At 31.9% G+C, this 13,753-nt stretch overlaps 1 protein-coding gene across 2 annotated transcripts in view; it reads left to right on the forward strand.

Moving 5' to 3' along the window:
- The window catches only part of LOC143062902 (protein SCAI-like), a 38,696-nt gene extending 25,625 nt beyond the window's left edge, over positions 1 to 13,071 (forward strand). Inside the window, exons 11-16 of one of the 2 annotated variants that reach the window (XM_076234720.1) lie at positions 22 to 103; positions 743 to 815; positions 1,235 to 1,255; positions 5,698 to 5,871; positions 6,211 to 6,311; positions 12,766 to 13,071. In XM_076234720.1, coding sequence (XP_076090835.1) covers positions 22 to 103; positions 743 to 815; positions 1,235 to 1,255; positions 5,698 to 5,871; positions 6,211 to 6,311; positions 12,766 to 12,924 — 610 coding nt within the window. In that variant the 3' untranslated portion in view covers positions 12,925 to 13,071. The remainder of the gene's footprint in view (positions 1 to 21; positions 104 to 742; positions 816 to 1,234; positions 1,256 to 5,697; positions 5,872 to 6,210; positions 6,312 to 12,765) is intronic. The other variant, XM_076234721.1, reaches the window with a different exon arrangement.
- Positions 13,072 to 13,753: the final 682 nt, after the last annotated feature.

Raw genomic sequence — 13,753 nt, forward strand, 5'->3', positions numbered from 1 at the left:
GAACAATTTTTATTATTTCAGTTTACATCCAGGAGACCTATATCCTTACACAAGAAAACCATTATTTTTAATTGTTGATAGTGACAACAGCTCTGCATTCCAGGTATGTGTATTTTTTATTAAGGTCTTTTTATGGTTATGAAAATAAAAAAGACATGGTATGACTTCCAATGAGACAATTCACCACTAGATATCAAATCAACTATAATCCACTGTATTGCCATTAATACTAATAGATTTTGATATATGTATGTCACCACTTGACATTGTAAAATGGGACAGAATTCTGGATGTTATACAATTATTCAATCCAAGCATAAATGTTACCAACTTTTTATACTTAATTTGCCCATAAATGAAAAGAATAGATTTATCCTAATAGTGGAGTCAATTTATTTATTTATTAAAAATACACTAGGGATATGTTGCTATCAATTTTTGGGGATTGCTTAAAACTTGCATATTTGTGGATATTTGATTTTGTGGTTTTGCCAATCTCTACACAAAGCCTATTGCAAATACTTTATGCATTTAACATTTGATTTTGTGTTTGACCTGTACCAACAAAACCCATAATAATGGATCAACAGGAATTCCTATATATGTAATCAAATACATTGAAATAGATATAAAATATAATAGGTGATTTTTATTATCTTTTGTGGCTTTTTTATTGTGCCAAATTTATGACTGAAAATTAACATGATGATTATAAAAGGATTTTATATATTTTTCTTTTAAGAATTTTCCAAATTTGTTTGGACAGCCAGTTGTATGCTTTCTATCACCAGAACAGGTCCCTCATGCCATGCAAGGTAACTATCTTAAGGACACAAAAAGACTGCATTCAATTGAATTTTTTAATATTTCACAGTGATGTCCCTTTGTTATCAAAATGTACAACAAATGATTTTTTTTTCAGAATTCTGCAAGAAGAATATAAAAATGCATCAAAGTTTAATTCTATTTCCCGTCATAATTATTGTGTAGTTTTTGTGATTCCTTTTATAATAAAAAGTATACAAATAGACAACCATTTCTCTTAACTAACTGCATGAAAAAGAACCTCCTAGTAATAGCTTATTAGTTGACATTATATGTTTCAACTTTTGCTTCAGTATACTCCTTTGTATAAAATTATTGAAATTATCAAAACTATTAAGAATATAACCATGCTTACTTCGTTTGTTATATGTATAGCCATTTCTTTATAATGCATGTTTTTATTTTTTAGCTGTTAATCAACCTATTATAGGTTTGTTAGTTTGCTTAAATCCTTTTCTTTTCATGGTTCTTTTGGGGTCTATCAAGTAAAGGGTCAAAAAAGGTGCATTTTATTTTCAAACAAGAAGGAAAATTTGATAGGTTTTAACCAATAAAAAATTATTCATTGTTTGAATTTTATTTTTGTAACATGTAGATCCAATTTAAACATTTGCTGTAATCAGGTGTTCAGCATTAAGCAGTTGGCACATATGTGCAAGTTTAGTTGTGACATCAATCTTTTGTATCCCATGTTCTATTAGAATTACCAAACAATAAGTTGTTACAAGGGAGACAATCTGCGATTCCATATGTACCTTTCTTGATCCTGTACATTCTCTTTACCTTCTTTGCTCTTAGTTGCCATACTATGAATTTTATGTAGGCTATTTTCTCATGTAGGGTTAGATTTTTTTTTTATTTCATTTTTTTATTTTTTTTATTTTGAATAAATCAAAGACAGTAAGATATACCGTCAACTTGTGGGAAATGCCTTCAAATGAGAAAAGTGTTTGGACAAGCAAATTTAATGTTTCATTCAATAATAATAAAACAATATGAAGAATTTATCATCTCTACGAATAATTTTATAAAAAGTGATTAAAACTATTGAGATATCCAATTTCTAACATATATTCTGCTATTTTTGGTTTTCAGAGAGAAGTATGTACATTATGTGTAGATTTTTATGGATGTTTGATAACACTTGTATATGATTGGCTGATTTTTATGGATGTTTGATAACACTTGTATATGATTGGCTTATTTAGATTCTCTCAAAAAAATTGGGTCATCATGAAAAGAATTTGAATACATTAATTTTCAACAGAAAGACCTGTTTTTGTCGAGCCTGCAACTTTTGTTGCAGAAAGCTTGACATAGGGATAGTGATCGGGCGGCGGCGGTGTTAGCTAACTTCTTAAAAGGTTTATATTTTAGAAGGTGAAAGACCTGGATGCTTCATACTTTGTATATAGATGCCTCATGTTACGAAGTTTCCTTCAGTCACATGTCCAATGTCCTTGACCTCATTTTCATGGTTCAGTGACCACTTGAAAAAAAAGTTCAAAATTTTTGTAATGTTGAATTCTCTCTTATTATAAGTAATAGGATAACTATATTTGGTATGTGCCTACCTTGCAAGGTCCTCATGTCTGTCAGACAGTTTTCACTTGACCTCAACCTCATTTTATGGATCAGTGAACAAGGTTAAGTTTTGGTGGTCAAGTCCATATCTCAGATACTATTAGTAATAGGGCTAGTATATTTGGTGTATGGAAGGACTGGAAGGTGTACATGTCCAACTGGCAGGTGTCATCTGACCTTGACCTCATTTTCATGATTCAGTGGTTATAATTAAGTTTTTGTGTTTTGGTCTGTTTTTCTCATACTTTATGCAATAGGTCTACTATATTTGTTGTATGGAATGGTTGTAAGGTGTACATGTCTAGCGGGCAGATGTCATCTGACTTTGACCTCAAAAAATCATTTTCATGGTTCAGTGGTCAAAGTTAAGTTTTTAAGTTTTGGTCTTTTTATTTAATATTATATGCCAAAGGTCAACCATATTTGGTGTATGGAAATATATTATGGTCTATATGTCAGTCCCGCAGGTTTTATTTGACCATGACCTCAATTGCATGGTTCATTGCACAGTGTTAAGTTTTTGTGTTTTGGTCTATTTTTCTTAAACTATAAGTAATAGGTCAACTATATTCCTTGTATGGAAGCTTTGTTAGCTGTACATGTCTGCCTGGCATGGTTCATCTGACCTTGACCTACTTTTCATGATTCATTGGTCTTTGTTTAGCTATCTTGGTTAATGTTAAGTTTATGTGACAGTTGTAATAAAGCTTTATACTTAGGACTATCAACATAAAATCAATGATTACGGTAGTAAAGAAGGCGAGACATTTCAGTGTGTGCACTCTTGTCTATCTAGTCATCGTTTGAGCCTTAATTGATTCTTAATTCATTCTGATAATGACCAATAGATCCTAATTTGAAATTTAAGCTATAATTGGGGAAATAGAAGCAGAAAGAAGTATTGTTACAATGTCTTTTTTTTTACATTAATAGAGAGAATCTAAATACATATTTTTTGGTATTGGTGTTGTCTTATTGCTGCTATAGACAAGAAATCAATTTGATAGTTCCACAAAGATTGAGAATGTCACATTGGATGTTGTGATATTATGTATAGCAAACTAGCACAGTACTATTATTTTATTTTAGTTTGTTGTAGATAAAATCAGGGATATGTTAAGAAAATTTTAATTATTTTTTAATTAATCCATTCACTTTAAATCTATAAAATCTCAAAATATAAAAATAAAAGTTGCATTTTGTTGATATTTAAAATATCATTGTTTTGGCAACGTCTACATACACTCCTTAAGAAAATTTGTTATTCGTTGAACCTTTGTATTCATAGTTCACCTGTACCCACGAAATCCACTAAAATTAGTATCCAATGAATATTAATGAATCCACAGTATCTATAAACCCCTCCCCTGTTTAACTATAACCATACCAACTACCCTATCATATAAGTACTGGTAGGTATATATAATGCTGCTATAGCTATGGAAAATTGGTTAAGTGTATGTGTTAATATAAGTACAATTTTAATAAGATGTGTAGATGTGTTTGCATTGTAAATATTTTTATTGAATGGTAATGGTGCTTGCTTTTACAATGGCTTTATAGATTCTTGCTTGTAGATTTTTTTGCATGTAGATTTTTTTTTATGATTTACAAACAAGCTCTTTGGTTTAGGTTTTGGTGTGTGGTTTGTCTTATTTTCAGACACTATTTGAATGCATAAAATTATATACAAACATAAAAAAGTTAGATTTTCAATTTTAAAAACTTGTATAGCTGATGGTAACAGCTTGTATGCCATAGAAAAAAAGATTTAGTTAGTTCAGTTAAAATTCTTCAGTATTTTTATGGCCCACCAACGATAGTAGAGGGGCATTATGTTTTCTGGTCTGTGTGTCCGTTCGTCCATGCGTTAGTTTGTCTGTCCCGCTTCAGATTAAAGTTTTTGGTCAAGGTAGTTTTTGATGAAGCTGCTGTCCAATCAACTTGAAACTTAGTACACATTTTCCTTATAATATGATCTTTCTAATTTTAAAGCCAAATTAGATGTTTGACCCCAATTTCACGGTCCACTGAACATAGAAAATGGAAGTGCCAGATTCAGGTTAAAGTTTTTGGCCAAGGTAGTTTTTGATGAAGCTGCTGTCCAATCAATTTGAAACTTAGTACACATGTTCCAAAATGGTATGATCTTACTATTTTTAATGCCAAATTAGACTTTTTACCCTATTTCACGGTCCATTGAACATGGAAAATGATAGTGCAAGTGGGGCATCTGTGTACTTTGGACACAGTCTTGTTTAATCTCTACATGAGGACAATGCACAAAATGAATGCAATTATCTATCAATTAATATCAAACATACAGAAAAAAAAAATTTGATTGTGCCAAATGTAAACTGTGATTATCACGTTAGAACGATATAACTTTGTAGTAGGATGTTTGTATGACTTTAACTTAATATTTCACATCCCAAAGAATTTCATTTAATATTTTCAAAATTATACATCTAATTACACCTTATGTAAGAATCCGGGGTTTTGATTGGTTAATAGCCAGTGTATTTTTCACCAATTTGCTGTTATCAAATGAATATCGTTCATTTTTAACGCCGCCGGGGTATTTGCTAAAAGGATATGCCTTTTTTACCCTCTCTGCCGTGGTATTTGCCAAAAAATACTCTATCCGACTGGACGCTTGTAACGTCACGATCATCAATGCGTTTTAGTACATTAACATTCGGTGTAATTAAACAGATATATCATGTTATTGAGGGGTATTTGCGAAAAATACCAGTCTTGAGAATGAATTTCCCTCGCCTTACGGCTCGTGAAATTTAACATTCTCTCGACTGGTATTTTTCGCAAATACCCCTCCTTAACATGATATATCTGTTCAAAATCAGCATGATTGGTACAATCTTAGCTCTGAATTATTAAACTTCATATAAATGGAAAAAAGAAGAGAAGTAATTGTAACAAAATAACCTAGCATCTCAGTACACATGTTAGTATCTAAGTTGTGAAAATAACAACAATCCTAACAATAACAAGGTACTGTGGATTCATGTATTTTCATGGGAACCAATATTATCAACTTCAGAAAACTTTTCATGGATATTTTATTTTTTATTTTCAAAGTTTGCCTGCAAGTGTATAGATTATTTTTCATTTCGTTGAACATTTAAATTTGTGGTTCATCAGAACACATGAAATCCAACGAATAATAATAAATCCACAATATATATTCTTAAAATCTTGTTGGTTATGTACTTTCAGATCACTGTCTACAACTGAATAAAATTTAAGAATGTTCATTTTCAATTTCAGATCAAAACCAGAAAGGCAAATTGTTTACATTGTTTTTACATTCCCCATTGATGGCATTCTGTCTAGTATGTAACTACATGTCAATATCCATAGCAACATGGGACAAATGTCAGGCTCAAGTCAACAAGTTTATGGCAGAAGCTTCAAAACTATTTGTTAAGTCTAGGTCAATAGGTAAGTACCTGGATGAAGTTTACTGATGGAATTAGTTTCTATCTTAGTACTTTATGCTGTTTCATTTGTAACGTGGGTGAAATAAATTCATTGTATATTCTTTACAAAATTGGGGTTGAAACACCAAATCCAGTATTTTTATTTTATTAGTTGAGTTCTGAGTCTGAGTAAGATAATTAATAAGTTTGCAAATATTGGTGTGTAAAAAAATAGTTTTCTCATAAAATACCTATTGTATATGAAACCTATCCACTTTTATTATTTTATTTTGAGGTAACTTTCATTTTATGCTTAAAAAAAATATCTGTAATATAATATACTCTTATCTTACCATTTCAGATCATGCCTACATACAGTTTCTTGGAGATGACTTTTTACGGCTCATTATGTTGAGATTTGTCTTTTGTTATATAGTTCTTATCCTACACAGAGGCTTCAAAGTGAGTAATGATAAATGCATATAGAGTATTGTCTTTTAACTCTTATCTAATAATGTGGCTTTATTTATGATAGATCATTACATAAAGAACAGTTTGATTTTTATACGACTGCAAAAATTTTAATTTTTCGTCGTATATTGCTATCACGTTGGCGTCGTCGTCCTGCGTCGTCGTCGTCGTCGTCTGAATACTTTTAGTTTTCGCACTCTAACTTTAGTAAAAGTGAATAGAAATCTATGAAATTTTAACACAAGGTTTATAACCACAAAAGGAAGGTTGGGATTGATTTTTGGAGTTTTGGTCCCAAAATTTTAGGAATTAGGGGCCAAAAAGGGCCCAAATAAGCATTTTCTTGGTTTTTCGCACTATAACTTTAGTTTAAGTTAATAGAAATCTATGAAATTTTGACACAAGGTTTATGACCACAAAAGAACGGTTGGGATTGATTTTGGGAGTTTTAGTTCAAACAGTTTAGGAATTAGGGGCCAAAAAAGGGCCCAAATAAGCATTATTCTTGGTTTTCGCACAATAACTTTAGTATAAGTAAATAGAAATCAAAGAAATTTAAACACAAGGTTTATGACCACAAAAGGAAGGTTGGGATTTATTTTGGGAGTTTAGGTCTGAACAGTTTAGGAATTAGGGGCCAAAAAGGGGCCCAAGTAAGCATTATTCTTGGTTTTCGCACCATAACTTTAGTATGAGTAAATAGAAATCTTTGAAATTTAAACACAAGGTTTATGACCATAAAAGGAAGGTTGGGTTTGATTTTGGGAGTTTTGGTCCCAACAGGTTTTTAGGAATAAGGGGCCCAAAGGGTCCAAAATTGAACTTTGTTTGATTTCATCAAAAATTGAATAATTGGGGTTCTTTGATATGCCGGATCTAACTGTGTATGTAGATTCTTAATTTTTAGTCCCGTTTTCAAATTGGTCTACATTAAGGTCCAAAGGGTCCAAAATTAAACTTAGTTTGATTTTAACAAAAATTGATTCCTAGGGGTTCTTTGATATGCTGAATCTAAGAATGTACTTAGATTTTTGATTATTGGCCCAGTTTTCAAGTTGGTCCAAATCGGGGTCCAAAATTAAACTTTGTTTGATTTCATCAAAAATTGAACAATTGGGGTTCTTTGATATGCCAAATCTAACTGTGTATGTAGATTCTTAATTTTTAGTCCCGTTTTCAAATTGGTCTACATTAAATACCAAAGGGTCCAAAATTAAACTAAGTTTGATTTTAATAAAAATTGAATTCTTTGGCTTTTTTGATAGGCTGAATTTAATCATGTACTTAGATTTTTGATTACGGGCCCAGTTTTTAAGTTGGTTCAAATCAGGATCCAAAATTATTATATTAAGTATTGTGCAATAGCAAGAAATTTTCAATTGCACAGTATTCAGCAATAGCAAGAAATCTTCAATTGCACAGTATTGTGCAATAGCAAAAAATGTTCAATTGCACAGTATTGTGCAATAGCAAGAAATCTTCAATTGCACAGTATTGTGCAATAGCAAATATTTTCAATTGCACAGTATTGTGCAATAGCAAGAAATATCTAATTGCACAATATTGTGCAATAGCAAGAAATTTTCAATTGATTGGAGTTATCTTTCTTTGTCCAGAATAGTAGTTGAATCAACTTAATTAATTGTTTTATACAATGCACAATGTATATTCACTTTTACTACCAACTGATAAATTAAAACACTCTTTACCATTCAGTGATAACAAGCACTTTTTGGTTACATTTTAATATTTTATGATGTATTTAAATGAGTAGTTATTGTTGCAAACTCCATTAGAAATTTGAATTGAGATCAGTTTTGAAAAAAGGGAAAGGGGGATGTGAAAAAAAAAATGGTGGGGGGGGGGGTAATTTTTCTCATTTCAGATTTCATAAATAAAAAGAAAATTTCTTCAAACATTTTTTTGAGAGGATTAATATTCAACAGCATAGTGATTGCTCAAAGACAAAAAAAATATTTTAAGTTCATTAGACCACATTCATTCTGTGTCCAAAACCTATGCTGTGTCAACTATTTAATCACAATCCAAATTTAAAGCTGAATCCAGCTTGAATGTTGTGTCCATACTTGCCCCAACTGTTCAGGGTTCAACCTCTGCGGTCGTATAAAGCTGCGCCCTGCGGAGCATCTGGTTTTATTTGTTTTAACTGCACAACACAAAAACTTGGGAGTTAAATCTTTAAATAACATGTATTGTTTAATCCTTCAGATTCAATCACATTTGAAACAATGGTGCTTAAATTTATATTTAAAAAAAATGATTGAATTGAAAGAATGACTCAATAATGACCTCACTAGAAAGCATTATACAAATGTCTTGCTTGCTCCTAACTTCTATTTGTGTGATAAACCTTTGTCAATTTGTACTGTTAGTAAAATAAAATCTAGGAAACAGGAAAATATGTCAAAGGGCTTCAGCTGGCCTATAATCACAATTTGTACTGTTAGTAAAATAAAATCTAGGAATGGAAACAGGAAAATATGTCAAAGGGCTTCAGCTGGCCTATAATCACAATTTGTACTGTTAGTAAAATAAAATCTAGGAATGGAAACAGGAAAATATGTCAAAGGGCTTCAGCTGGCCTATAATCACAATTTGTACTGTTAGTAAAATAAAATCTAGGAAACAGGAAAATATGTCAAAGGGCTTCAGCTGGCCTATAATCACAATTTGTACTGTTAGTAAAATAAAATCTAGGAATGGAAACAGGAAAATATGTCAAAGGGCTTCAGCTGGCCTATAATCACAATTTGTACTGTTAGTAAAATAAAATCTAGGAATGGAAACAGGAAAATATGTCAAAGGGCTTCAGCTGGCCTATAATCACAATTTGTACTGTTAGTAAAATAAAATCTAGGAAACAGGAAAATATGTCAAAGGGCTTCAGCTGGCCTATAATCACAATTTGTACTGTTAGTAAAATAAAATCTAGGAATGGAAACAGGAAAATATGTCAAAGGGCTTCAGCTGGCCTATAATCACAATTTGTACTGTTAGTAAAATAAAATCTAGGAATGGAAACAGGAAAATATGTCAAAGGGCTTCAGCTGGCCTATAATCACAATTTGTACTGTTAGTAAAATAAAATCTAGGAATGGAAACAGGAAAATATGTCAAAGGGCTTCAGCTGGCCTATAATCACAATTTGTACTGTTAGTAAAATAAAATCTAGGAAACAGGAAAATATGTCAAAGGGCTTCAGCTGGCCTATAATCACAATTTGTACTGTTAGTAAAATAAAATCTAGGAATGGAAACAGGAAAATATGTCAAAGGGCTTCAGCTGGCCTATAATCACAATTTGTACTGTTAGTAAAATAAAATCTAGGAAACAGGAAAATATGTCAAAGGGCTTCAGCTGGCCTATAATCACAATTTGTACTGTTAGTAAAATAAAATCTAGGAATGGAAACAGGAAAATATGTCAAAGGGCTTCAGCTGGCCTATAATCACAATTTGTACTGTTAGTAAAATAAAATCTAGGAATGGAAACAGGAAAATATGTCAAAGGGCTTCAGCTGGCCTATAATCACAATTTGTACTGTTAGTAAAATAAAATCTAGGAATGGAAACAGGAAAATATGTCAAAGGGCTTCAGCTGGCCTATAATCACAATTTGTACTGTTAGTAAAATAAAATCTAGGAAACAGGAAAATATGTCAAAGGGCTTCAGCTGGCCTATAATCACAATTTGTACTGTTAGTAAAATAAAATCTAGGAATGGAAACAGGAAAATATGTCAAAGGGCTTCAGCTGGCCTATAATCACAATTTGTACTGTTAGTAAAATAAAATCTAGGAATGGAAACAGGAAAATATGTCAAAGGGCTTCAGCTGGCCTATAATCACAATTTGTACTGTTAGTAAAATAAAATCTAGGAAACAGGAAAATATGTCAAAGGGCTTCAGCTGGCCTATAATCACAATTTGTACTGTTAGTAAAATAAAATCTAGGAATGGAAACAGGAAAATATGTCAAAGGGCTTCAGCTGGCCTATAATCACAATTTGTACTGTTAGTAAAATAAAATCTAGGAATGGAAACAGGAAAATATGTCAAAGGGCTTCAGCTGGCCTATAATCACAATTTGTACTGTTAGTAAAATAAAATCTAGGAATGGAAACAGGAAAATATGTCAAAGGGCTTCAGCTGGCCTATAATCACAATTTGTACTGTTAGTAAAATAAAATCTAGGAATGGAAACAGGAAAATATGTCAAAGGGCTTCAGCTGGCCTATAATCACAATTTGTACTGTTAGTAAAATAAAATCTAGGAATGGAAACAGGAAAATATGTCAAAGGGCTTCAGCTGGCCTATAATCACAATTTGTACTGTTAGTAAAATAAAATCTAGGAATGGAAACAGGAAAATATGTCAAAGGGCTTCAGCTGGCCTATAATCACAATTTGTACTGTTAGTAAAATAAAATCTAGGAATGGAAACAGGAAAATATGTCAAAGGGCTTCAGCTGGCCTATAATCACAATTTGTACTGTTAGTAAAATAAAATCTAGGAATGGAAACAGGAAAATATGTCAAAGGGCTTCAGCTGGCCTATAATCACAATTTGTACTGTTAGTAAAATAAAATCTAGGAATGGAAACAGGAAAATATGTCAAAGGGCTTCAGCTGGCCTATAATCACAATTTGTACTGTTAGTAAAATAAAATCTAGGAATGGAAACAGGAAAATATGTCAAAGGGCTTCAGCTGGCCTATAATCACAATTTGTACTGTTAGTAAAATAAAATCTAGGAATGGAAACAGGAAAATATGTCAAAGGGCTTCAGCTGGCCTATAATCACAATTTGTACTGTTAGTAAAATAAAATCTAGGAATGGAAACAGGAAAATATGTCAAAGGGCTTCAGCTGGCCTATAATCACAATTTGTACTGTTAGTAAAATAAAATCTAGGAATGGAAACAGGAAAATATGTCAAAGGGCTTCAGCTGGCCTATAATCACAATTTGTACTGTTAGTAAAATAAAATCTAGGAATGGAAACAGGAAAATATGTCAAAGGGCTTCAGCTGGCCTATAATCACAATTTGTACTGTTAGTAAAATAAAATCTAGGAATGGAAACAGGAAAATATGTCAAAGGGCTTCAGCTGGCCTATAATCACAATTTGTACTGTTAGTAAAATAAAATCTAGGAATGGAAACAGGAAAATATGTCAAAGGGCTTCAGCTGGCCTATAATCACAATTTGTACTGTTAGTAAAATAAAATCTAGGAATGGAAACAGGAAAATATGTCAAAGGGCTTCAGCTGGCCTATAATCACAATTTGTACTGTTAGTAAAATAAAATCTAGGAATGGAAACAGGAAAATATGTCAAAGGGCTTCAGCTGGCCTATAATCACAATTTGTACTGTTAGTAAAATAAAATCTAGGAATGGAAACAGGAAAATATGTCAAAGGGCTTCAGCTGGCCTATAATCACAATTTGTACTGTTAGTAAAATAAAATCTAGGAATGGAAACAGGAAAATATGTCAAAGGGCTTCAGCTGGCCTATAATCACAATTTGTACTGTTAGTAAAATAAAATCTAGGAATGGAAACAGGAAAATATGTCAAAGGGCTTCAGCTGGCCTATAATCACAATTTGTACTGTTAGTAAAATAAAATCTAGGAATGGAAACAGGAAAATATGTCAAAGGGCTTCAGCTGGCCTATAATCACAATTTGTACTGTTAGTAAAATAAAATCTAGGAATGGAAACAGGAAAATATGTCAAAGGGCTTCAGCTGGCCTATAATCACAATTTGTACTGTTAGTAAAATAAAATCTAGGAATGGAAACAGGAAAATATGTCAAAGGGCTTCAGCTGGCCTATAATCACAATTTGTACTGTTAGTAAAATAAAATCTAGGAATGGAAACAGGAAAATATGTCAAAGGGCTTCAGCTGGCCTATAATCACAATTTGTACTGTTAGTAAAATAAAATCTAGGAATGGAAACAGGAAAATATGTCAAAGGGCTTCAGCTGGCCTATAATCACAATTTGTACTGTTAGTAAAATAAAATCTAGGAATGGAAACAGGAAAATATTTCAAAGGGCTTCAGCTGGCCTATAATCACAATTTGTACTGTTAGTAAAATAAAATCTAGGAATGGAAACAGGAAAATATGTCAAAGGGCTTCAGCTGGCCTATAATCACAATTTGTACTAGTTCAGCAAAAATGAATGGCACACTAAACTCCTGTACTAAAGCCAATATAAAATAAATACACACAGCAATACGCACAGTAAAACTCAGTTTAAAAAAAGTCCTAAGTCCAATCATAGAATAGGTAACAGAAGAAACCAAACAAGGTGACTATGACAATAAACTTCTAAATAGCTGAGGAGATATATATATATATATTTTCAATTTAAAATCTAGTTTTAACATCAATCTAATAGTTATGAATAATTTCCAGGGGCCTAGCTACTACCCAATGTCTCACCCCCCATTGCCTACAGAAGAGATACTGGAACACCCTGTGCTATGTAAGATTGTGCTTGAACTTGCTACGTTATTGGACTGTAGACACGTAATGTCAGAGCCTGGTGAAGTTGACATTCACGCGACAACGTGATCTGATGATGTTTTACACAACGTTTTTGTTACATTCCATGTGTTCTTTAAACATTTTGTCTCAAATTATACTGTAAGCTACTTTATTTTTGTAGCCAGAATTATAGAAAAAGATTTTTTATGTAAATTCATAATATAATTGTCACAGTTAGATTGAAATTAGTTTTGAGTACTTTCAAATTTAGAAAGTTTAAAAAGATAAGTGTAATTAAAAGTATAATTTTTAAATTTGTTGATGAAGCTTGTTTTGTATGATGGTTAGCATTTTTATAAAAATAAATTAGCTTGCAGTATGTATTATTAAGCTTTCAAATGAGATTTTTTTAGGATTTAAGCATGAATGTAGATGAGTTGTAAAAGATATTATTTTTGTGCCATTTTTATGCCCCACCTACGATAGTAGAGGGGCATTATGTTTTCTGGTCTGTGCGTCCGTTCGTTCGTCTGTTCGTTCGTCCGTCTGTCCCGCTTCAGGTTAAAGTTTTTGGTCAAGGTAGTTTTTGATGAAGTTGAAGTCCAATCAACTTGAAACTTAGTACACATGTTCCTTATGATATGATCTTTCTAATTTTAAAGCCAAATTAAACTTTTGACCCCAATTTCACGGTCCACTGAACATAGAAAATGAAAGTGCATGTTTCAGGTTAAAGTTTTTGGTCAAGGTAGTTTTTGATGAAGTTGAAGTCCAATCAACTTGAAACTTAGTACAAATGTTCCCTATGATATTATCTTTCTAATTTTAATGCCTAATTATATTTTTTATCCAATTTCACGGTCCATTGAACATGGAAAATGATAGTGGGAGTGGGGCATCCGTGTACTTTGGACAC

Source organism: Mytilus galloprovincialis, chromosome 2 (genome assembly GCF_965363235.1).
Source record: "Mytilus galloprovincialis chromosome 2, xbMytGall1.hap1.1, whole genome shotgun sequence".
Taxonomy (NCBI): Eukaryota; Metazoa; Mollusca; class Bivalvia; order Mytilida; family Mytilidae; genus Mytilus; species Mytilus galloprovincialis.